The 25,747-nt window shown below is 46.7% G+C and overlaps 1 protein-coding gene across 1 annotated transcript in view; it reads left to right on the top strand.

The window, feature by feature from the left end:
- The first annotated feature begins 49 nt into the window (after positions 1–49).
- Rgma (repulsive guidance molecule BMP co-receptor a) overlaps positions 50–25,747 on the top strand; it is a 39,351-nt gene continuing 13,653 nt past the window's right edge. The window contains 2 exon segments of the mRNA XM_015493107.2: positions 50–397; positions 15,799–15,914. Coding sequence (XP_015348593.2) covers positions 384–397; positions 15,799–15,914 — 130 coding nt within the window. The 5' untranslated portion in view covers positions 50–383.

Below are 25,747 nucleotides of genomic sequence, written 5' to 3'. Positions count from 1 at the left end.
CCGGCCCGGCCCCCTCCCCTCCGCGCGCAAACGATCCTCGCACGCCGCGCTCGGCGGCGGCAGCGGGCGGGGGCCGGGTGAGGGAGGGGGCTGGCCCGGGCCGCTCCACTCTGCAGTTGTCTCCGAAGCGCGGGCTGTGCTGCCCGAGCCGCTGGGCCGGGAAGCACTGGCCGTAGGCTTCCGGGCCGGCTTCTCCAGGCGCTCGCAGGCAGCAGCCCGGGAGCAGGCTGCGCGCCCCGGGCCGCTTCTGAGCCGGCAGGGGCTGCGGGACCAGCGCCAGCCGAGCCCCTCCCATCTTGCCCTTGGGCCGACGAGCGAAGTCCCGGCACCCGCTCTTAGCCCGCAGCCCCGCCAGCGCCACCCCCCGCGGGCTGCAGGGGCTCATGCAGCCGCCAAGGTAAGCGCGGGCCAGCAGCCGGGCAGGCTGGCTCTGACATCCCCAAGGCGCCGCCGACACTTGCTGGGGCCACCGCACTGATTTGGTCCTCCCCAACCCCGCGTCTCATCTTGCCCAGATTTGGAGCTTTGCCTCGCCTGGATCGCCTTAGCTCTTGGCAGCAGGAAAGTTTTTGTGGTTTGGTGTTGGTTCTCTTTTTTCCCCCTAAAATACTCTTCTCCGGGCGGCAGGCATTGCGCGTGGTTGGGCAGACCCGGAACACATCCAATCCGCCGTGTTCTGGATGGGGGAGTCTCTCTCTCCCGCGCGGTTATTTCTTCGTGGGGCGGCCGCCCGGCCCAGCCCACGGAGCCTAGGACGGAGCCTGCTACCCCGCTATCCCGACGTGAGCCCCCATTGGCCTGCGTCGCTAGGGCCCCCGCCTCCCGCTCAGTTCGAGGTTGAAGAGCAGCTAAACGGGGCGTCGGCGTTGTGCACCATCTGGGCTCAGGAATAAGCAGTCCCAGCACGGGAGCGTCCAAATACCCGAAGGTGCGGATCTTGGGTTGAGCTCTCAGAGGTGGGATTCCCGAGAGACCTCGGCGTTTCTAAGTGGACTGTAGGACGCGACGGCCAGGGCAACACGAGATACTCAGCGCCTGGCTTGAGCGGGGGCTTACCCCAGGTTATAAACTGAGGCAAGAGGACAGGTGTATTTAGGCGAAGAACCTATGTGAAGGACGCTCGGATGCAACTCTTGATTGCATTTAAATGTAATTGCATTAGATTTGCTCGGAGGTAGAATCAATTTCCCCAGATCGGGATTTTAATGCGAGCTGGTGAGCTGCTATTATGTGGTGTGGTTTCAGAAGGCGTTGGATTGTATTTATTTTATAAATTGGGTACCTAGGGGACAGATGAGGGAGAAATAGCGCCACCTAGCGTAAATGGTGAACTGTGCCTTCCTTTTAGCAGAAAAGTTGGGTGTCCTTAAAAGTAGACTCCAGCACAGGTGGAGAGGCGGGAACTATCCGTTGCGTCCAGGAAAGATTTGTTCTTGGTGTTTCAATAGTCCTATGGAACGCAAGCGCCCCGACGCCCTGAGCTCAGCCACGTAGCTTAAGGGACAGAATTGTGGGTCGTACTGAGTGGCAGACTGTTACCTCAAGGACCTCAATCACCTTCTCCATCTGGTCTTAGGATTTTCCAGCAAAAACAAAAGGTAATATGTTACCTGTTTTAAGACGATGCCCCTTCCTCAGGCGTCTGTTACAGATATCTAGAAAGCCAGTTCAGAGATCTTGCTCTTCTACCATCACAGGTAATTTTTCAGATGGATCTTGAGCCATAGCCTCTATTTTAAAGAGATTGGCTGTGGTCTGAAGGGCAGCAGGAGGAGAATTGGGAAAGGGCCTAATGCAAATTTAAACAGGAATGGTACCGTGTACCCCAAAATAGTATTTTTACATTATATGAAAGGGGGTGGTCTTGCTGCTTCACTATCATATCAGGTAACAAGCAAGTCCCCTTTCCCTGAACCCGATCTCCAGTTAACAACTAGGGAAGACTATGCTAGATGACAGAGAGGACAAAGGCTCTGGGTGGGGCACCCACACATCCAGGCGGCCTGCGGGTTTTTGCTGCCACCTTCCAGGGCAGATGATATTAGCAGTGAGCCGAGTTCTCCCCGTTCTGAAGGGAACACTGTGCTTTTCTGCTTATGGTGAAGACCCTTTGCCCTCCTGGGACCCTCTGAACTATGGTACTGGTGAGATATGACCCATGTTCCTTTTTCTAAGAACTCTGCTCCCATCCTTTCCCTCCAAGGTGATAAATTCCAAAGACACATGTGGATGCCCACCCCACCCACAGTGTGCTGCCTCATACTATCTCTTCAATTGCAGGTATTTGTTTAATAACAAGACTTGTGACAAAAGGGGTCCTATAGTAACTTGGCATCTTATTCAAAGAGGGCATCTCTGACTTTTGGCAAGAAACCTCTGTCTGCCTGTAAACCTCTTGCAGGGTATGACTGATGTCTGTCTAGTGTGTGTAATAACACAGAAGGAGGGTGCGGAAGCTCCTGTTTAATAAAGATCCCTTGGGTCTGCTCTTCAATAGTCACCCTCATGTGAAGACAAATGAAAGAATGGGGGTAGGTACTACAGAAGGAACCCAGGGCACTCCCCCACTGAGCTACACCCCCAACACTTTTTATTTTTTATTTTTGGGACAAGGTCTTGCTAAGTTGCCTAGGCTGTCCTGGAACTTGCTGTCCTCCTGCCTCAGCCTCGAGAGAACTGGGATTATAGGCATGTGCTACCTCGACCTGCCCAAATATAAAAATTCTTAAAGGAGTAAATGCAAAATGAAAGGAATAGGTACTGAAAGTCCCTAACATTGGGACAAGGAGTGTTCAAGCCACTCTTGTGATGATACTCACTGCTCCTGAGTAGCTGGCATTCACAGGTAGGGTCATTTCCATTTCTTGGAAAAAGAAACTGATGGCCAAAGAGGTGAAGGGGCAGAACCAGGGTTCTTTGAGTCTAAAGTATTATTTTTTTCCTTGCTAAATGATTAAGTTCAAGCACTTCTTTTACCAAGTATGGTTGCCAAATTTGGTCATGCCTTAAAGCATGCAGAGTAAGCAAGGAAGGAAGCATGGTCCCTATCCCTGAAGAAGTCTGCCATCCAGAAAAAGAGATGGGATGTTCCCAAGTGAGACTGAGCAGAAACAGACAAAGAAAATCAGAAAGCAATTCAGGCTAATTGTAATCTGTTAATTCAGTGAAATGAAATGGGCACTTCCCCTTAAAGGTAATTGTTTAAATAATTTTTGTCTGAGGTGTTCCTGGGGCTCTTTTAGGAGAACAGCTTTGCTCTTCAAACTGCATTCATTGTTCGGTCATTCAACAAACATCTCTAAACATAAGTTTAGCCTAAGGGAGAGAGGTTCCAGACTTTCCCCCTGTCTGATATCCAGCCCTAACCAAATAATAGCTCCTCCTTTACTTATTTTGACCAAATGATAGCTCAATTTCAGCATCCTTTCTCTTAGCAACAAATATAAAAGAGCAGTGAATAGGAGTAATGGAAAAAAATTAAGGACTTGCCTCACCCAAGTACACTTGCAATCCCAGGCAGATGTCAAGTTTCCTTAGTGATGAATGAAAAAACATCTTTCAAAAGGAGACCCCATTTCTTAGTCAGGTCTTTCCTGTTGGTAAAAAATGCTACGTCATGTTACAACCCAGGGGTCAGAAAGCAAGAATGTAAAACTACAATTTTCTAAGGACACGAAAAAGAAGAAGCTTTTGGCCTGAACCCGAATCTCTCCAAATAACAATTTTTTTTATATATTTTACCCCAATTATCTCTATATATTTGGAAACCACTGTCCAAGAGAGACAGCACTTGATTTCTGAATGTGCCACTTCCTTAAAAAACTTTAGAAGAGTAGTTTAATGTTAATGATTATAACATTCTTTTATTTCTGTAAAATTTTGTGTGAAACCAATAAACTTTTATTTTTATCTGAAAAAAAAAAGAAGCTTTGAAATGTGGGCAGAAAATGGTCAAATAAGTGCAAGTATCTTTTATGGTCACATTTAAAGCATGATTAAGTCACTGCTAATTGACGAACCCAAGTATGCACTACCCAGTTTTTAAAATTACAATATCCACATTGCAACAGTAAAGAATGGAAGTGGAACAATCAGTGTATGCAAGATTAATTATAGAATTACTGATTGGATCTGTTTTTCCTTTTTAAGTTTTGTATTTAAAGCAATGTTACCAGGACTTTCCGAAATCCGGATACTGGATTTTCCAGAATCTGAAAATCAGCAAAAACTTGAAAGTGAAAGATTCTGTGAACTCTCTGGTAAAAATAAGGCCAATTCCAATAGATTCTGTGCCCTCCATGGGCCAAAGCAGAGATAAGCAGATATGACTAAAAATGCCCCCCCAAATTTGTTGACTTCTACCTCATTAGCACATTTTAGTAGTTACCATCCATTGTGGTTTCTCATTATGTTTGTTCATCTTCATGGACTCTCAGACCTCAAGGTCTTTGCAGCAGCTTGCCCTTCCTAACAGCAACCATTTGTCCTATTACCTGATAATACACTACTCTTCGTATATCCTTGTAAACAGATATTCTGCCTAAGTCTTGAATGCAAGTGTCAGCATCATTACTTTGTTCTTAGCATGCTTGGAGTCTTAAGGAGATATGCAAAACATTTTTCACCCTCTGTAGGCATTTTGAAGGATTTTTCTAGCTGATGATGTCTTGAAACAAGATTAGGTGCACCCATACAAACTCATAGAGACTTACTACAAGGGCCTCCTAAACATATGTCATGGTATACCTGTCCTCAGCCATGATGCTATAGAATTCTGCTATAAAATTCACTTTGCAATTACCGATTATGTAAAGTTTGATCCTATCAAAGTTTGATCCACTTGACTTTGTTGGTTAATTGCCCCTTGCATAGATACCATTTTACCTGTTTAAATGCAGGCTTTTGAAATCTGCTGGGTGAGTACTGAACTATCTTAGTGACTTAGAAATTGGCCTTTAGTGTGCATTTTTAGCTCCTGACAGTGCCACCCTGAGAACAGATACTCTTGCAAGAACATACCCACCCAATACTTGTGCCTTCCACCCATGGATTTTTCTGGTTGTCAGAAAAGCACACAGAAATGCATGTTGCATTCACAGATTCATAAAAATTACAGAGTTTCCTCAAAATAATTGCTACCTTGAAGAGAATAATAATATTTGCTTGGAAGTTTTGGAGGATAATATGCTTTCATTTGCATTTAATTCAATGTCCTTTATGGGAGGAAGTTGAGTATAAATAATAAATAGATTTTTTAATGCAATTTCATTTTCTCAAATAGGCTTCTATTGATACAGGGAGGCAAAACAAAAAGAGATATGTTGCTTAGAGTCTGGCTCACCCATCAGAGTTACCAGATTCATGGTAACATCTGCTTACAGGTCCAGCTCTGCTAATAATCCTGTGCTGCTAAATTGGCACAGGTCATTTTTGTCTCAGAACATGAGATTCATGAGATTGTAATTTATTTTGTTATACATCAGTCAGTACAGTTAAAATAATTTGTATTCAGATTTCAGAATAGTGATTTCAAAATGCTTCCCTTACTGCCCACCTCAAGATCACATGGCAGTAAGCTAGATGCCACCCTCATCCGTTCCATTGCTTTAATTTTTCTCTGCTGGGAACATTTTGAGAAAGAAGCACCTTAAACTTCGGTGTGTGATTTCTTCATAAGTAAATGGATGCTATTGGCAGGGTTTACTGATTCAGGGTCTGATGGGTAACACATCCCCCAAACCCCAGCCTGAGTTAAGAACCAACAAGAACCAGGTGAGGTGGCACACACCTGTAATCCTAGCAGCATGGGAGGCTGAGGCAGGAGGATTGCATGCTCAAAGCCAGCCTCAGCAACTTAGTGAAGCGCTAAGCAACTTAGTGAGACCCTGTCTCTAAATAAAAAAAATACAAAGTAGGAGCTGTAGCTTAGTGGTAGCGTACTTGACTGGCAAGTGTGAGATACTGGGTTTGATTCTCAGCACCACATATAAATAAGTAAAATAAAGATCTACCAACAACTAAAAAAATATTTAAAAAAAATACAAAATAGGGCTGGGGATGTGACTCAGTGGTTGAGTGCCCCTGAGTTCAATCCCAGCACCCCCCCCCCTCCAAAAAAAAAAAAGAATCCATAAGAGCAAGGCATACCCAAGCCAAGCTAGTACTCTGGCAATGCCTTATTGGGTCAATGACAAATGTCCAAGGGCAGAAGCCCTTCGGGCTTAAAATGAGATGTCCTCTGAATGCCTCATGGACTGAAAGGACTGAATGAACTGAGACTGTAGATAGATTTACTTAAACATTTTTCCACTGTGTAATATTTTGCTCTCATTCAGAGTGCTGCTAAGCCCAGGAAAGTACACGATGAATACTTTACCAAAAAAAAAAAAAAATACCACTTTCCATCTAAAAGACATACAAAGAATTCAATCATCTATCTTCACTTCCTAAGTTTTTTAGGGGGAATGGGGAAGATTGTTTTTTGTTAGTGTCTGGAAAATAGTATTTCTCTAAACACAGTCCCATTTCTAATGCGTGATCCATCATTATACATATGGGACATATTATTGGACTGACAGAAAAAGATAAACCTTGGGTGAAGATGAGAAGCAGCTGTGGTTTGTCGAGAAAAACACTGAACTCGCCATCACAAGGGCTGGATTTGAACCTCTGCCCTACCATTTATATTCATGGTAACCTTGGATAAGTCACTTAACTATTGTGAGTCTCAGGCTCATTTATGAACTGGAGATGGCTGTGCCTGTTACCCAGTTAAGATGATTCTACAGTTCCATGGGGGACTGTTTATCATAATGAGTACTCAGCAGGCCTTGAACAGAACTGATAATGCACCTAGAACCCACCCAGAAGTCAAGGTTATCTAGAAGTCCTTGGGGAATTCTGCAGATTTCCACTCAGTTCCCACATATGCAAAAGCTCTAGAAGGTTCTGTGCATAATATTTTGTTATAATCCAAACAATGGTTTTTAAGCATGCTATAAAGCAAATATTGGCAACTATGTTTCAACACTGACTCTGTGCCAGGCATGTGTTCTAAGTGGGCTATAATTGGGTGAACTCACCTAATCCTAACATCAACCTTCTAAGGGAGATGAAAGTAGTCTCTGCTGTGTCAATAGCTTTGCTGAGGTCCAGGGAGCCTGTTCAGACTGCAGCATCCTGTATTGCCTCTCTAATGTTCCTAAAGAAATTTTCTCCACCCCAGGCAAATGTAAGAAAGAAAACAGTGGTGTGGAAGAATGTTACATGGAGCAACACATTAGGTCTTCTTTCTGGGTTGGCCCCTTTCCCCACCTCCGGTCAGCTGGGGCTCTTCTGTATTTCAGCTCTGCATTAGCCATTCTAAACAGTTTTGAATTTGATGAATAACTTGGTTATCTGTTCCTATTGCTGAAAGTCTATGGTATTTGTGCTTGGCACCAAACTGTTCATTAATCCAAATCCCCAAGTCTTCTGCTGGTTGAAGAAGACACAGATACACTGTCAGTTCACACAGTTGCCATTTGGTGGGTAAATGGTTCCAAGACGGTTCTTCTCCCAAGAACTTACTGGAACTGGGAGAGGTAAACATTCTGTGGGCTGTACTTCATTATAGGAACCTAGTGTATTGTGGGTAGATACCAAAAGCTGCCTAGAAACAACAGAGGGCTACTAAATGTGTTTAAGGTATGGTTTCAGTTTCACCATAGTATTGCTTCATGCTGATGCTAGAGCATAAAAATGTCACTCTTCAAATAAGATTTCCTGCTTGTTCAGTAACATTTTCACCTGGGGAATGCAGAAATGTTACAGATGAGGCCACAGAATGGATTTTCAGAGTCAGGCACAGGCAAGGCTGATTAGTTACAGAGCCAACAAGAGTTCAGTGAATCCCTAGATCTCAGAGACCCAGGGGTAACCCGGCCATGATTGCAGGCAGAGAAGCTGAGAGGCCAGGTATAGGACAGGACGTAGTTGGACCACACACCTGGAAGTAGATCCATCCCAAATTCCAGATCTCTCTCTTTCCCTATATTTACTGCAATGGCTTGAAAGTTTCCATCTCAACACAGACAGTTAAGCAATTTGTAAATTCTTTTGCTTTCATACTAGGCTTTACAGAAAGAATTTGCAAGCTGTAGACCAGATGGTAGGTGTGATCTGAAGTCTTAGACAGAGCTTCAATAATTCTAGTAAGAACAGGAGAAATGTTGAAAAAAGAAACATGGCTGATCCAGGAGTTTACTGAGAATCTTGAAAGTCAAGATGGACAGGTGCAGAAAGATGGAAGGAGAGGCCTAAATCCAAATACCCAGGGAACAGAGCCTCATAAACTACTAGGAGATCATCAGGAGGGAGCCTACCTAGTCTGGACTGAGGCTAGGGAATATAAAGATAGTCCTGCTTCTGTTCAGAGTAAGAGTGAAAGCATGTACCATGGCTTAGGGTTAATAGAAGCTGAACGATCAATGAGAAACTCCAGGCCTGGAAGCAACTGGTGAGCTCATCAGAGGTGGCATGGCAACCAGAGTCACCCAGACCTGCCAGAACCCTACTCGGTCACCAAGCTAGCTGGGTAACCTCAAGCAACTTGCTTACCTTATGCAGTGTAAGTTTGGGTAAGTGTGAATTGTCTGATTTCTGAATGTGAAGAGAATAGGTGACTTCAAAGTGAGAATGGAAGTCCACAAAGAGGCGAGATGCAGCTGTTAGAAGACACTTTGCATCCCTCTTGTGGACTATTTCATATTTCATTCTGTCCATATAGACATGGGCACATAATGGTGACTGCTTAGTTCCTGGCCCGATGAAAGGGTCTGTAGTACTATTCAACCAAGAAAGAAATTAAAGTAGGAAATACCTACTGGAAAGAGAGCCTCCAAAAGGTTGCTAATAGCTTTTGGCAAAATTATCAGTAGATTGCATTCAATTAGATTAGATAGGCAGGCAGATAGGTAGATGGGTAGATTTTATATGTGCACATAAAAGTATCTGGAAAGATGCACATGAAACTCTTAACAGTTATTACCTCCAGGGAGAGTCATTTAATAGGAAATTGATTTTTAACATGTACCTATATTACTTTTTCAATATTTTAAAAATACATTTGATGCTAGATTGAAAGAATGTGAATGCCCCAAAAATTTGTTTTCCTAGAATTTTCTTTCCTTAGAAATCTCTTTTTATCTGTCTACCAAGCACAGTGAATACATCCTTGCCTGTTAGCTGTGATGTGCTGGGGAGGTTCTAAGGAGAATAATCCATGAACCTGTCCCAGGCTGACTGAGCTAGACCTTCAGGCCCTGAAGGCTCCCAGATTCTGTTCCCAAAAGTAGACTGATGGCTCATCAATGCTAATCCATGGAGCCATCGGATCCAGATTGTCCAGGAGGTCAAATTTTGGTGGAAGTTGTTTCAAACAGTGTGAAACTGGTACTAATAGAGAAAAGCACTGTGGGTAATCTAACAGTCACCGAGCTGAACTCTGTACATCTGTGACTAGTGATGTCATGCTTTGCAATCAGTGATTCAGTTTGTTAAAAATATTTCCAACATCCATCTCCAAAAGCCTTGCCAACTTTACAAAGGCCTATGTTAATTTGCAATAATGGAGATGGGCTCTAAACTTGTACTTCTAGGACATAAATCCCTCAAAGCCCTTGTCACATTGTGCTGAACCCATTGTTCCTCAAGTCTGGATCCTCCACTACATTGCCTGGAGAGGTCCAGCACTGTCCACTGTTCATCTCAGAACCCCGCAAACCCAGCTCAGAGCCTTCCCTGGAGCCTAGGACTCAATTCTTTTTAAATGAATAAAACAGAAGTATGAGGGGGAAATATTACTGATTTGATAATACACACTTAAGACATGTCCAAGAGCAACTAAAATCTGCTAAGGTGTTTTAAATGCATATGAAAGAACTCAAATCAAGGATGAGATACTTCCTCAGTTTCTAAAGAGAGCTATCTGGAATATCAGGTTAATGAGTGTGTGTTTTAAACCATTCAAATGTTAAAATGAATTCTGTGTGTTTAATGAGTAGGGAGAAGGGTCTCTCCTAGTGAGTGAAGGAAACACCAAAGCAAACGAAATAATATGCACACAGAGAAAGAGCTTTCTTAGGGCAAAAGCTAAAATTAAAAAAAAAAAAAAAGGTGAAGAGGTTCTTAATTGTCTAAAGCAATGACAGTTAAAGTGACAGCAAAACTCACAAATGCTTTGGAAGCAGTAAAATAGGGAATAGAGAGACGCCCTCTCCTAAATTGTCATGGAAACAAATATGGCAAGGGGGGTTCTACAGCCATCTGTAGGATCTCCTGCAGGTAAGAGGGTGGTGATCATGTAGGATGGTAATGACATCCTTCTGGCCAAACTATGTCATTGTCTTTCCACATGGTACATTGTGCCTCTTGTCCACAAAAGGAGCCTAACCACCTAAGGGTCATTTTTCAAGGCCACTTTGAATATATACTAAAAGAATAGTATTGGTCAGCATGCTTTAAACTCCCAGTTAGCTGGGTGAACACAACACACTTTCTAACAAGAGGCTATGAAACTGGACTACTTGATAGAAATGGTAGACAGAGCCTTAGAGAGAGGACAGAGAAACTCAAGAATAAATTATGTTTAGACTTTCAAAGTTCCACCCCAAAGGTCACTTACAGTAGTTAGTAGCTACAGAATGTGGGAGGGAAATGCCACAGATCAGAATTATCCTTAAAGACTGGAAACAAAAAAAAACAAAAAAAATACAATAAACAGGTACTTTTCTGGATGAATTATAAATAGTGGGCATCCTGAGGATTGCTTGTGCATCTAGACTTAGTTTAAATTTATTATATATTACGTGAAGGAGAGAAAGCTCAAATAGTTCCAGTCCTACAGATGAAAAGTTCTGCAGAAATAGCCAGGACAAGTTTATGAATTCACAGGAAAATCCATATGAAACTTTTACAGGTGCAAGCCTAAATTAAATCATTTTCAAGAACACAACCCAAATTCCAAGAAAATGGGCTTTGTTCGGTCTGTGTTTATAGCCACAAAAGACAACTTTGGGGTCTTTGCAAAATGTATGTTTGCCAGAGGTCACACAGGACCAAGTGCTCAAAAAATGCTAAAATGCCATCAGAACTGGCATTGGAAACCAAGCCAAAAATAATATTCTACGCAGGCTATATCCAGACCTGGCAGTTTTATTACATTTGCCTGCAGAAAAAAAAAATATCTCAGAACTGTAGAAGGGTGAGCAATGTAATCAGCCAGAGAAAGCTTTTCATGAGAGCAGGGCTGCTTTGTTCCTTGAGGGCTTTAGTGTGGAAAGATGAAGCCAGAAAGGTGATATGATCAGAGGCCATAAAACCTTGGAGGTTATGGAGAGCATGAACGGAGACTGGCTCATCAAATCTGAGATGACCAGACCCCAGGGTAGCTCTTGTTAAAAGAGAAACTTGAGAGATAAATTTTAAAAGATTGATTCCTGCTCAGAGTTGTACAGTGAAGCAACTCAGTTTCTCATAACATGGTGAAGGCAAATAGTTTTCAAAATGCTGAAGCAGTTTACCAAATGCATAGCCAAGAACTGGCTCTTAATGATGGATTGAGAGACATTAGCAGCACATCCATGTATTTCTGAGGTTGGCAAAAATACCAATATTGGACCATTAGCTTCCCCCATATAACCCAGAATTCTGTTAGCATTAGTAAGAGAAATCTAAATCAAAACTGGTTTCAGCCAAACAAAGAATTTCAAGCCCCATAGCTGGAAAGGTACTGGGGGTAGCTCCAAACAGCCAAGGAAGACCTACACGGAGTGTCACATTCTGAAGAGTGGCTTAGGAAATACTGATGCAGGGCTGGAGATGCAGTTCAGTGGTAGAGTTCTGGCTTAGAACGGGTAAGGCCTTGGGTTCCATCTGCAACACCACATACTCACACAAAAATACTGATGCACAGGCTGTACCCCTGGAGACTCATATTTAGCTGCTTTGAAGTGGAGCCAAAACATATGTGTTTTTAAATCCCCTACAGTGTCTCCCCAAAGAAGCAACCTTCCCTATCTAGAGGCCTTAGGTAAGGCCCCCAGTGCTTCTCCGTCTACCACACTGTTGCTCTCTCCTTCTCCAGCTTCACCTCTTTCTCCTACACTCAGACCCCAGCCTTTGCAGATCCTCAAATGAGCCACATATTCATTCAAGTTGAATTTGTTCCTTCTACCCTGAATCCTTTTCCTGTTCCCCCTCCCTGCACCCTAGGCTGGGCTGGAGGCCTGGGCACCTGTGTTCTGTGTCTCCTCTGTCAGTCTGCCTTGACTTTAAGCCCACTGCAGACACTATCGTTGAACAGAATGGCCCATTTAGCACACCTAGCGTGAGGGTTGAAAACTCGGCTTTGCATTTATTAGTAATTCGGTGAGTACTTCAGCTCATTCAGCCTCAGTTTCCTAATCTGTACAGTGAGGATGATTGATCATCAAACATCCCTTAGCCAAAAGTGTCTAGAAATGGAAACCAGCACCTGACACAATGTGAGAGTGTATCCAAATGTTAGTCATTATTACTAAAAAAACAAATCCTTTGAGACATCTAGAAATAGGCCACCATCTTTTTGGTAAAGATCATTCAACTTCTCAACTCACCTTTTCTGGTCATCCTTGGTCTCTTATCTGTTTCTACCAACTGTTCAAACATAGGAGCTGTATTAGAATCAGCTTTCCGTTACTATAACAAAAGACCTGAGATAATTAACTTGTAAAGACAAAAGACTTATTGTGGCTCACAATTTTGAAGTTTCCAGTCCAAAACTGGGTCGACCCATTCTTGAAGGGTCTTTGGCCCTCTACTGGACATGCTGGATGGCACTTGCAAAGCCAACTATTCACCTGAGAGCCAGGAAGCAAAAGAAGAAGAAGAAGAAGGGGCCAGGGTCCTACAATCCACTTCAAGGGCATGCCCCCAATAACCCTCAGGACTTCCAGTAAGACACTATCTCCTAAAGTTTCCACTCCCTCCCAATTGTGTCAGCCTGGGAACCAGGCTTTTAATACATGAACCTGTAGCAGACACTTAACCTCACACTACAGTGGGGTATTTCTTCATCCCTCAGGGACTAGCATGCAGTAGGTCCTGAATGTAACTGATGGCTCAGGCCCTGGTTTTGGAAACACTCAAACCTAGAAGCAGGCAAAGCTGGAGTCCCTGTCCACCACCACCCCAGGGAGGGCTTCAGCCTCCTGTCAAACCCCGTCCTTCTTTTAGAAGCCTGCTTCCCAAGCTGCTCCCCCACCAGGTGGGGAGTAAGAGGAGTGGGGGAGGGCTCAGCAGTGGAGCCTCCACAGCCAAGGCTGGGGAAGGGGAACTGGAACCATGCATGAAAAGATCTCAGCCCGAGGCCTAGACCACAGCGTAGACAGTCTCTCTGCCCCTAAGTGGGCAAACTTGATGGGACTATTTGTTCACAAGTAGCTCTACAATGCGTTAAGTGAGTTTTAAAGGTACATGGAGTGCAGAGTTCCAAAATCCAACCCTTCAAGAATTTCTTATTTCTGTATGGAGTTAGAGGAGTCATCAATAATTTGATAAATTAGTTGAAGTCGACATACTCCTGTACTGCCCCATTTGAGGCTGGATTTCTCTTGACAGTTTAAACAGTGTAATGGACAAATGCCCATCTTGGGCATGTCCAAATTCATCCTTTTTTCCTCATGAGGAAAAAAGCCCTTTCTCAATTAATTTGCTTATGCCATAAGATTTCGGTCTCCTCCTCAAATGTCAGCCAGTTCCCTAGCAGGGATACTGAGGAAGTCCCAGGGCCCACTGTCCCATCCCAAGTTAAATTCAGTTGAAGTCTTGAGGTGAGGGTTTAGCCTGACCTTTTCAGATGAAGAAACTGAGGTAGAGATTAAAAGTTCTGCTGCCAAAGTCCACTCTTGGGCAAGGGCAGCACAACAAGAATCTGCTTCAGGATTTTCAGAAGGCTGAATCGCCTCTAAAGGACCCTAAGCCATGGTCTCTGACCTGAAGATGCCACCCGAAGATGTCAGGGCAGTGATGGTGGTTCATTACTGTCTGGGCTCCTGGGAATGCTAATAGATCTCTTCTCTCATTCAAAGGCTAAGGCTGTAGAACTAGCTCAGGAAAGGCAGATTCCAGCAAATGGTGTTAATTGCTGGACCTCAGGGTTGGAAAGGTCACCCAGTGCCTCTGGCTGTCTGGCTGTATGCCTGCCTCAGTGTGCCGGGGTTGCTACTGGAATGTACTGGGTGCTGTGATTACACCCAGCACAATAAGCTGCTGGGTCTAGCCTCAAGGGCTGGCCATGATTGAAAGGAATACCATTTGAGACCTGGATTTTCAGATGATGAGCTCTCCCTGGACAAATTTTTAACATTTTACAAACAACATTTTGTAAAGGGTCCCTAAAAATGAATCCTGGTTTGGAGAAATGATAATTAGGTCCTGTTGGTCTAAGACTAAAATAGGGAAACCACAGGGGCATCCCAACTATCAAGGACAACAGTTGCCTCCATGAAGTTTTAGAACTGTGGGTACTGCATCTTCCTGCTGCCCCACTGCAGAGTGGGCTGAACAATTAGTCTTCTTTCTTCCCTGTTTAGGGAAGCCAGATTCAGAAGTTGCAATGCTGCTGGGGGTTGTGTCTTTGAGGACACAGGTCCTCCTTCCCTTTCCTCACAGCCTGCTCCTCCCCAGGATTCCCTCCTGGCAGCAGAGTACTAAATTGCAGACATAGCCCTGCAGCTTGTGTGGCCCACAGCAAGTGAGGGCTGTGATAGTGCTTAAGAGAAACATCTAAATTGGATAAAAACCCAGATTTTTTCCCCCCAAAGAACCAGATGGGCAGGGTTGGGAGTAAGGTAAGGGGGATAGAGGGAGGAACTGGTTTGACTAAAAACACTTGTTCTGGCCTATTTGTGTTTCATCCAAAAGATGTTTCTCAGGGGAAGTTGCCAGTCCCTTGAATATCACAACAGAAGAGTTGCAGGAGGAGACATTTTGCTCCCAGAAAAATAAGCAACCGAGTTAAAGGGAGGTCACCACCCCGAAGCCCTCCCAAGATCGGCCTTGGGAGCCTTTCTGTCACTGCCAGTGGTTTCTGCCCTGTGCTCTCCGGGGATGAGCGCATCCACATCTCCCCTCCCTGGGGTGGCAGCTGTGCCCTGGAAGGCACGGCAAGCCCGCAGGCCCCTGTTCGGGGGTGCAGGCAGGGCAAGTTCTCAGAAAGCAAGGAGTTGCTTACAGGAGATGCTTGAGTCGACACGAGCCTAGTCCAGATGGGTGGCCCGGGGCCCCAGCGGGCTGTATAGCCTTGAGGTGCGTCAGTGGCCGAGATCCTGCAGACGGACCATCCCCACCTAGACCCGAACGACTGGGAAGCAGATTTTCCAGCCTGCTGCTCTGGGGACACATCAGAGAGAGAGCAATAAACCAAGGGGTGTCAGTGGCGTCTTCGGGATGGCAGTCTCGTTGGAAAGAAGGGCTGGGGCTTGTCTCCAAACTGTTTCTACTTGGACTGGATATTTATGTGAAGGTTTAAGGGGGCGCGCTGCCCTCCTTGTGTCCTACGGGGTCTGGTCGCCCCAGGAGGGGTGCTGGGCGTTTCCTGCGTGGGCAGCAGTGGGTATGGAAACCACGCAAAAGTCCCAGAGCTCCGCACGCCCTGAGTTCACCGACGCGGGTTTCCGAGGTTCCAGNCCCGGCTCGCTGCTCCCGCCGGCGGAGCGAGGCTGCCTTTTTTCCGCAGCGTGATTTATTTTCTTCTTTTCTTCTAAACTCTTCTTCCAGGGAGAGGCTAGTGGTAACAGGCCGAGCTGGATGGATGGGTATGGGGAGAGGGGCAGGACGCTCAGCCCTGGGATTCTGGCCGACCCTCGCCTTCCTTCTCTGCAGCTTCCCCGCAGGTAAGGCACTGCCCCCTGGCCGGAGAACCCGCTTCCCGGGCCTCCCCTCAACACAGGGCCACTTGTCCTACAGGGTTTGAGCAAGTCGGGGTTCAAGTTCGCCAGCCCTCCTTGGGCCCCCGCCTCCCATTTCCACGGGTCTTTGTTTCTCCCGTGCCCCACGGAGGGCACGATGGATGCCAGTGGACATCCAGGGGGGACCCCGCCCGAGCTGTGAAGGCAAGAATCGGGCGACGAGATCTCGGGGTGCCTGCCCTCTCTCCTTCCGAGAAAGAGGGTGCCCGGGATGCGCCTCTTAGAGGCTCCAGAAGAGACGGAGAAGAGGGGGCACCAACTGGGTGTTATGGGCACTTTCTCCAGCTCCTCGCCTGCCAGTTTGCAAACCTGCCTGGTGCTCAGAGATGCAGCCCAGGGCTCCCCGAAGGTTGCACCCCAGTCCCCGACCGGCCCCTCCCCTGGGACCCCCGTCCAGCCCGCAAGTGCTTGCCCACGCGGGGAAGCCCACCAACCCGGTTCAGATGAGCTCGTATTCCTGTTTGATAACATTCCGCGTCGCCCCCTGTTTGTTTTTATTGTGTCAGAAAGGGAGAGAATTTTAGAATTAAAGCTGAAAAAGCCCATCTGTTTCCAATGAATCCCCCATAGTTTTTCACAATGTTTTTGGCAGATCGTTGCTTTCAAATTCCTCGGAGCCCGGACCTCTTGTTTTTGTTGGGGGAAGGGAGACCAACTCCACAGAGAAGCATTTGTTCCTTCCCAAACGCTCCGGTTTCTTTACTTTTTTTTTCCTTTTGTGGGGGGAGGGGGAAGGCACGAAACTTAAATCCCCGGTCTGTTTTCTTTGTAATGTTTCGTAAAACTTTATTTCATTTTTGCCATATGTTGCTCACAGCCTGGAAACGCCAGTTAAACCCTTCATACCCATTTTTCTCCTGCTAAAAATACAAATAAACACAATGTCACGGGCCAAATGGTCCTTCTTGCAAGGCGGGATCTCCCGGCCATTTCCATTGTGTTGCGGGGGTTCAGAGGTGTCTTTTTGCAAAAAAATTCCAGCCTGTTTCTCACCTCAGTCAGATGCAGATCTGCAGCCCCTGCGCACAGCTGAGATCTGCATGATCAGACTTGAGTTAGAGTATTGGGTTGTTTTGATTTGCTCCTCAGCCAGCAGGGTTTCAAGGAATAGACAGAACTGGGCAGTCTTGGCTTGGCCTGGCTGCGAGTTGGGGCTCCCGGTGGGCGGACCACGTAGGCAGCGAGTAGTACTTGGTGGGGGGCGATCAGTTTACCCTTGTGTCCCGGTCCTACTACAAGGACCCCCAGCGCCTGCCCAGCCAAGTTGGCCCAAGTACTCAGCAGCTGTGAGTCCAGGAGCCTCCCAGGGAGCCGGGACCTGCTCCAGAGCTTCGACCTGCTCCAAGGGACGTTCCTGGCCACGGACAAGATGAGGGAGGTGCCGGTGTACCCTAGACAGCTCTCAGCCCCATTGCACCCGCTGAATATCAAAACCTCCATTGAGGGTCATCCCCAGATCCCCATTCCTTGAAAATGCAGTTTCTCCATCTACTTAAAAGAGTCCAATTGAAATGTTGATTCCCTTCCCAAGAATTAAAGAAATAAAGTGAAAATCACCCTCTTTTTAAAAAGAATACACACACCCCCCTTTCTGAGGAGTTTGCAGTTTGTGTTCATCTTGGTTTGGTCTAGATAAAGATTCAGTCCACTGGAAGTTTTATCAGATGGGTTGATAAATGGCTTTTGTCCCTTGGCTGCCATGGGGGATGTGATCTCAGCTCAGTGCTGAAATTGAGAAGGGGGGCTCAAGGGCCCTTAAAACAACACCTTCCTGCTCTTAAAGCTGCAGCACTTTTTTAACTTCTTAGGAGAGAAGAGGAGTTAAGGAGGAACTGGCAGAAGATCTCGAGGTAGGAAGAGCAGCAAGGGCTGAGTAGTAGTGTTTATGTTGTTTCTCAGTCCATTTCTTTGTCTTAAAAACTTTTATTTGAAAGTATTCCGGCATAGTCTGAGGAATGATGGTGGGTTATATAATTCACAGCCTAAATTCCATCACTTTTGTTTCCAAGAAACCCATTTCTTTTTGGCTTCAAAACTGGTAACCAAAACCCATCAGATGGAACAGATAGCTGCTCTACTACCATGCCAACTGGCTAACCTTTCTCCTTGACAGTTGCATGTGGTCAAGATTGCCCACCTTAAGGAAAACTGAGCTTCCCATACCCCATAACTAAATCAGCCAAAGGCTCCAGAACTTGTGTGTTCAAGAAACCTGGGTCTAAAGACAGTTTCCTAAGTAAGGGATGAAATGGGTACTTTCCACAACAAAGAGACGAACTGTCACATCCTTTGATTGGTTGGTCCAGGAAAGGGCTTTGGCATAATGTCAGAAAACCTGGACTTCTAGTGGAGAGTGGGGAGTTAAAAATAAATAAATAAAAAGCCCTGGCAAGTGCAAGAGGAGGCCCAGAGACACATTCTGGGACCCTGTGTGCCACGGCTTCTCCCACTGAAGACAGGTGGAAACTGGCTGAGCAGCCTTGTGAAAGCATAGGTTTGTTCAAAGCTGGCCAGCTTGAATGGCTGCCAGGAGTAAACCCACAGGAGTGCAAATTAAATTGGACATAGTTCTGTGCAGAAAGATGCCTATGCTCTGCTAGACTGAGAGTGTTTGTTTTGAGTGTTTACATTTACTTACTCATGTGTATGGCCAGCCTCCTGTAGCCCTGCCTCAGTGACAGCCTCTGACCAAGGCCTTCAGGCAGACATAGCCTAGTGAAGATAAAGGGGCTCTGCCATGTCACATGAAATGGAAGACCATCAGCTTGGATGATGCTGTGGGACAGAGCAGAGTGGCCACATCTACCCAAGAGGGGGAGGCCAGAAAAAAACTCAGAAGAGCCTTCCACAAATAGCCTCTTCCAGACACAGTTAATAGATAGTTTTTAAGCTTTGAGGCCATCATGACTTATCAAGCAAGAGAAATCCATTCTTCTAAGAGAAATCCACCCAAGGCATGTTTTGGACAAGTTTCTTGTTAACTACACGTGGATGCTGTACTCTAGCTGTTTTTTTCAAAGTATGGTCCCTGGACCAAAAGCATCCATCTCGCCTGGGAACCTGTTAGAAATGCAAGTTCAGGGCCCACCCAAACCTACTGAAGCAGATACTCTGGGGTAGGGGGCAACAATCTGCACTCCCAGGAAATATGGTACATGTTCACGTTTAAAGACCACTGGTTCTAAGAATTATTGCACTGTAGCTTTTCTTTATTCCTTATTTCTTTCCCTTACACTTTTATACAGCAGCTATTTTTAAAATGTTTAAATGTTAAATGTTATTCAGTGGGTAAACTGATTCTTGGGAGACCAAAGCCCTCTGTAATGTCCAAGCACATCTGTGTTGCTCTAGAGATAAGAATATTTCTGTTAAAACTGCAGTTTAAAATGTGCAAGCAAGGTAGCCTCCTGTGGCCCTGCCTAATTACCACATTATTACTCTCTCACAGTTGGACTTTGTGTAGCAAAAGGAGAGTGTGTTAGTCCAACTGAGCTGCTGTAACAAAATATCATTGACTAAGAGTCTTGTGACAACAGAAATTTATTGCACAGTTCAACAGACTGGAATGTTCAAAATTAAGGTGCCAAGTGTTGTCTGGTAAGAGCCCACCTCCTGACTCATAGATGTCTCCCTTCCCTCTGTTATCCCAGGGTGGAAGGGGTAGAAGACTCTCTAGGGTCCCTTTTATAAGACTACCAGTCCCATTTATGAGGGCTTTATTCCCATGACTTAATTACCTCTGAAACCCCCTTAACTCCTAATACCAGTACATTTGGAGTTAGGTTTTAACATATGAATGGGGGATACAATCACTTAGTCCATAGAAGAGAAAACAAGGGACATTCAGTTACAAAAGCCAGATGGCAGCAGAGCCAGCTCATAGCCATTATGTCAAGGGGTGGCCAGGGTAGTGCCTTGGCTCCTAAGGAGAGGTAAATTTAAACTCCTATAGATGATTGGCCCTGTGGGCCCTGAGGGTGAGTTGGTGATAGAGGAAAGGGTCTCTGGTCTTCTGGTTTGGAAAAGGGAGACCTTTCTGCAAGGTTAGAGAAATTTCTGGTAGTTGCACCAGCACTCAAAGGAGGGGATTGCAGGAGTGTTGGGAACACAAGATGGGGGGATCCAGGGGCACAGATAAGGTCTTTCTGTGAGATGGGGAAATATGGAAGAATAAGTGGGTAGACGTGGGGACCAGTTTACATGTTGCCAGGGGGACTGTGATTCCTGCTAAGATCCTGTTCCTTGGTGAAATGTGTAAGGCCTTGTACTAGACAGAGTACCCCAGATTAGGGTTGAGTACCAATTAGGGGCCATGCTGTTTTGCTGTTGGGCTGAAATACAGCCTGCATGACTTCAAAGACCTGTTTCTTCCTGGATGACCAACTCATCCCAGTTTGCCAAGACTTTCCTAGTTTTAACTGGAAGCTAAGAATCCTGAGAATACATCCCCAGTCCCAGGCGAACCAGGATGGTTGGTCAACCTACTTTCCACCCCTCTTCGCCTGCGTGTCAGTACACCACTGTGAAGTCCCCGGTATCCGGGGCCACCATGCAGTCCAGTCACCTGGGGCTGGGGCTCTTCCTGCCTTTGCCCCTTGTCGCCTTGCTGTAACTGCTGCCACCATCTCTCTCCACCTCATTTGGCCAGGTGAATTAGTTTGGAGAGGAATGCCCACTACCCTGCCCACAGGATCAGTGCCTTGGGCTCCTGTCACCTTGGTTGTTGATGGCTCAGCTGCTCCTTGGCTTCATTGACTCATGGGTCTTGGGATTTTGTGTTCTTCTCAATCATCAGTTCTGTTTATAAGGGCAAGAACCTCATTTTCTGCTTCTCTCTATCCTTCCCCTCCCCTCCCAGGCATACCCAGCACAGTCTTGGGAACTATAGGGCCCTTGGATTTTTCATGCTCAGGCTGATTTTATGTTTGTTTATTTGTTTGTTTGTTTTTGCTCAAAGGACAAAGACTACAATTTTGTTGTTTTTCCAGAATAATCTCACTTTTAAATCTAAATACCAAAAGCACAAATAAAAAAAAAAAAACCCACAGTCCAACATCTCACAAACCATCATTAATTAACATTTCACAAACTTTCTTTAAGACATAATACCTTTCACGTTGTTCTCTCCAAAGTATGATCATTTGAAGGAGAATAATAATTTTAAAAGCTCTTCTATTGATTGAGTGGTCACAATGTGCTAGGTACTCTGCTAGATGTTTTAAGCACATCCCCATAAAGATCATCATTCTCATTTTACGAATGAGGAAACAGAGGGTCAGAGAGTGCCTGATGTTACACATACAGCTTGTTACCTAGCTGAGCCAGAAGTAGAATCTGTACTCCTGTTTTTTCCCCATATACCAGATTAAATTTTCTATCTAGTGTATTAGACTGTACTGTGTAGCATATGAGGCTTTAAAAGTCAGGGTGAGAAATAAACTTTGGGGATATAATTGAATAGTGGAATGAAAGGTGTCCGCATTTCCCATGGACCAAGTGCTTTTGCCTCTTCCCAGAAGCCCACTCTGCTTTCTGTCCATCTGGCTAAGCATTCCAAAGAAGAACATGGCAGCCAGTCATCAGGAAGACAAACTGGCAGGGCCATCATTGTGCATATTTTCCCAAGTCAGATTTATGCCCACTGGGTTTTGCTTCTGTATTCATTTCATGTACCAGTTCAGCCGAGCAGTCAGGATACTCAGACACCTATTATGGCTGTCTGCTGAGGAATGTCCCACGAACACAGGCTTACTAGCCCCGGTGTGTGTGCCAGCTGGTATTGGGCCCAGCCAAGTGCCTTTGCCCTTCCAGTGCATGAGGAAGGCTAAGGAGGACGACCTCCCGGAGGATGGCAGGGAGTGGGGAGAGCCACTTTGAATGCATTTTGTCCTGTGGCTAAGCAAATGAACCCAGGGTTGCTGGAGGCAGGGCCAGGTTCATCATCTCTGGTACCAGCCCTAGAGGCAAGAAAAGGGGTTATGCCTCAAAATAGGAAGACCAAATCACTCACCTGCAAGCTTTATTGACATTTGGGAAGTTACATTATTGCCTATAACCACCCTCCTTGAAGCACCTGGGGTACCTTGAGCCTATGTTTTAAGGCGAGATGCTGCTGGCATGGATGCTAGCCCTGGCCCTGGCCCACCATGGGTCCCTCTTGCCCAGTGAAGTGCTCAGCCTCTTGACTGACAGACTGCCTGTGGCCTTGAGCCTGGGAGCAACCAAATGGACTTTCAAACCATTCTCCTGCTGACAAACTGGCCCATTTAGAAAACTGAGGTGTACCTTTGCCCTTGGCACTTGGCGTGGTTTCTCGTGGCATCTGGGTGTGTGTGGAGTCTGAGGCAGAGCCGCACCGGCTGGGGTGTCAAGGGGGCAGCACCTCCCGCCTCAGCTCCACGAGCAGCCCTCAGCCATTTCTACCCAGAGTCGCCCCACAATGCATTTAGCCCTCCACGACCCCTGTCCTCCTTCCTCCCCTCCCTAGGTCAAGCTTCCTTCTCCAGAAGCTTTCTGTTGCCTCCCTCTTTCTCAGGTAGGCCAGACCCTGGAGGTAACCCTTAGGAAATTCCCAGTGGATTGAAGGGGTGGGAGACACTGAGGTGGAGCTGCAGGCCAGGTCAGTTCCTTGAGGCCTTCTGAGGCAGGCCTGGGGGAGGAATGTCTTTGAGGTAAGAGGACCGCTGTGGCTGTCATAGGTTAAGTAAGGTAGCTCTGCTGAACCTGGTGAAAAAATGCAGTCAGTCCTGGGCGTGTTCCTCTCGGTATCTGATGCCAAACACCTGGATGTTTACAGCAGCCAGGATGATGCCCCAGCCAGGATGTTGGAATGCGGTTCCTCCCGAGGGACACCAGCAGGCAGCCTCAGGCGGCCCTCAACTGAAGGAGACTCCAGAGCACAGCTCAGGCCAGAGTTCACCAGATGGTGACAGTAGGGCCTTTCCTGTCCCCCACCTAGATGCAGTGCTGTGGGACAAGGGGCAGAAGGAGAGGGTGGAGAGCGGTCACAGCATGGGGCTCAGGCTAGGTGTGGGCGAGTTGGCTTCTGGCTTCATGCTAGCTCCCTCACCCCCTTCAGGATTTTGATGACATGCTGCCAAGTGGGCAGCTGGGGTCCGCTGTCACTCCAAGTGGGCAGTGAGGCGGGGAGGTGGGAGGCCTCGAGGCCGGTGTCCCCACAGGCTGGCAGTGACTTTCTGGGAAGTTGCTCCCCTCCCTTCGTCTGCCTGCCTCTCTCCTAACTGAAGCCGTGGCCTCTTCAGTGACAAGACTTCCTCAAATTGCGCTATGATCATACCGCATTCCTACCACCAATTCACCAGGGGCTCCTTCTGATCCACTGGCAAAGGCCAAAGTCCCTGGGCAGGCAGGTCAGTCAGGGAAAGAACAGCCACCCGGGGTTTCAGAGGGAAGCCAGGGTAGGGAATTGTTGGATGAGTCTGAAAAGCAAAGAGGGACCACTGAGGCACATGGAGTTGCAGGAAGCAGCTTCTATCTCTGGGGCCAGAGGGACCAAGAGAAGAGGAACTTGAAGGAGGGGCTGCCCGGCCTGTCTTGGTGCTTGGGGAGTGGCACATTGTGCAAAAATGCCAGAGGCTGATGGGGAGAAGGGCCATTGCTCAAGGAGCAGGAACAGCCTTGGGCAGAAGGTGTACTTCTCTCCACCTCCAGCTTTTCTTTCTCTGTCTTGTGCTGGGTACTAGGATCTAAGAGGGAACTAGGTGACAAAAGAAAAGTGGGGTTTGCAGAGTCTCTGCCCCTCCAGCAGAGGAAGGCAGTTTGAGGCTGAGTGACATTTGCTTTATGCCTGATCCCTAAACCCCTGGCTGCACTCTGACCAACCAGCATTTGCCTCTTGGCTATCTCAGTTATTCTGTTTCCAGAGTCCTCCTTTCCTGTATCACCTGTCGCTGAAATGATACTTCCCCCATACACAGCAACCTCCGTTTTTAAATCATGTAGTCAGAGGAAACGCGTTTGCTTTGCATTCCACAAGTTGGTATGGCTGAGTCTGCTTAAGCACAGAGACTAACAGGCTTGTTCCAGGAACAGCATTAATCACAGTTCCCAGCACATGGTACGGTCCAGAGCTTTCAGCTGGCAAATGAATTCAGACAGTTACTATGCAAGCCACAGAGTTGGATAAAGACAACTTGACCGTGGGACTCTATTTGAAATGAGCCTTACCGCTTTAAGAGAGAGCAGGTTTTCTTCCCTCCCGGCTTACCCCACCCCTCCTGCACTGCAACTGAAACCTGATCTAATCCCTTTGCACGCGGGTAATTTATTGGTCTATTGGGCTTTTCTTGGTGGCAAATTGCATTGTCTTTATTCCTGGGCTCAGGCTCTGGAGCGACTCACCACATTCCTAAGACTCCTTTCTCAGGGTTGATCCTTCACACCCCCTCCGTGAACAGCAAAATAAGTTTTATTGGGCTTCTTTGTTATGCAAACAGCGTGGTAATAATCAGGCTATTATTCTGAAAGATTGGGCTTGATTAACAGTTCAAAGGAGGACTCTGAAAGCAGCTAATGCCGCACTGGTGCATAAATATTTTCATCCTGCCTGGGTCTGTACAGCTGGTGTTCCAAGAGCCCCGCTCTGCCTTTCTGCTTCCCAGAGGCACTGGGCTGCTATTAAAAAGAAAAAAAATGAAATCCAACAAGCTGTGCGCTGTGAATTCTCTTTCTGCTGTGGCTCAGCCCACAAGGAAGGCCGTCTGGAGCCCAGCTCCCCAAAGTGTTACCGTCGCACACTTACTTAGGTGGGCTGTGAGCAAGCCCGTGCTCCATCCCCCGACCCAGGGAACTAGTTGGGGAACAGAGTAAAAAGAGGCATCAAATCATCTCAGGGGTGCTTTTGAGTGTGCTGTGTGGGAGCCACCAGATGCCAGGACGAAGATGGGGGCCGCATTCTTGGGAGATTCCCAGGCAAATAGGGAGGATGCATCTTGGTGGCCAGAGGAAGCCCAGTTAGGTGTTGGGATGGCACAGATGGCCCAGTGAGGTCCATAGGAAGAGCAGCTGAAGGACTAGGCCTGAGAAGGTGATGCGGGAAAGCCCAGTGGCAGTCTTGATAAATACTAAATAACAAATGTAGGACAATTATATTTTAGCCTTTTCTGTATGGCTCTAGAGAAGAATGGAGACCCTAGGGAAGGAACTGGAGCTGTCCAGAGCAGGAGGGGCCAGTTCTGCCCTGGCAAGAGTGCTGTAGGGAGTGTCCTGCCTCTGGGACAGCGGAGGGTGGCAACTGGTAAGCTCTGGCATCCTCCCCAGCTCCCAAGTTCTAGATTTCTGTGGTGCACCTTAAAAAGTGAACATTGCGATTGGTCACAGTGATCCTTTGTGCAGCTCTGGCTCCACTGCACAAGTCAAGAACTAATGGGTCATAGGATTGCCTGGGGTCCCAAGCTGAGCACTAAAGGCTCATTGCACCCTGCGGGGTCTGGGAGCCCACCCTGTCCTCTAAGCATGCCTGGGCCTCACTCTGATCCACATCTGATCCACATCCCCTGCCTGGCGGGGCAGGGCGATGGATCTAATTCAAGGGCTTCCTGTTGGTGAGTCTGGGCAGGGCCAGTCCACTGTCTCTGTGGGTCTCCCATCTAGGGTCTCAGGGCTCTCCTGTTTGTCCAACAGCTGGTCCTAAAAGTTCCAGACGTCAGAAGGCCTGGGTCAAATGAAAATATGCAAAGTACACAATGCCTCACCAATGTGTTTTTGAAGGGCATAAGCTCTACAAGGCACTTTTGCCT

This window comes from Marmota marmota, unplaced genomic scaffold (assembly GCF_001458135.2).
Source record: "Marmota marmota marmota unplaced genomic scaffold, marMar, whole genome shotgun sequence".
Classification (NCBI taxonomy): domain Eukaryota; kingdom Metazoa; phylum Chordata; class Mammalia; order Rodentia; family Sciuridae; genus Marmota; species Marmota marmota.
Note: the sequence above shows the minus strand (reverse complement) of the source record. Positions and strands in the feature narration are given on the sequence as shown.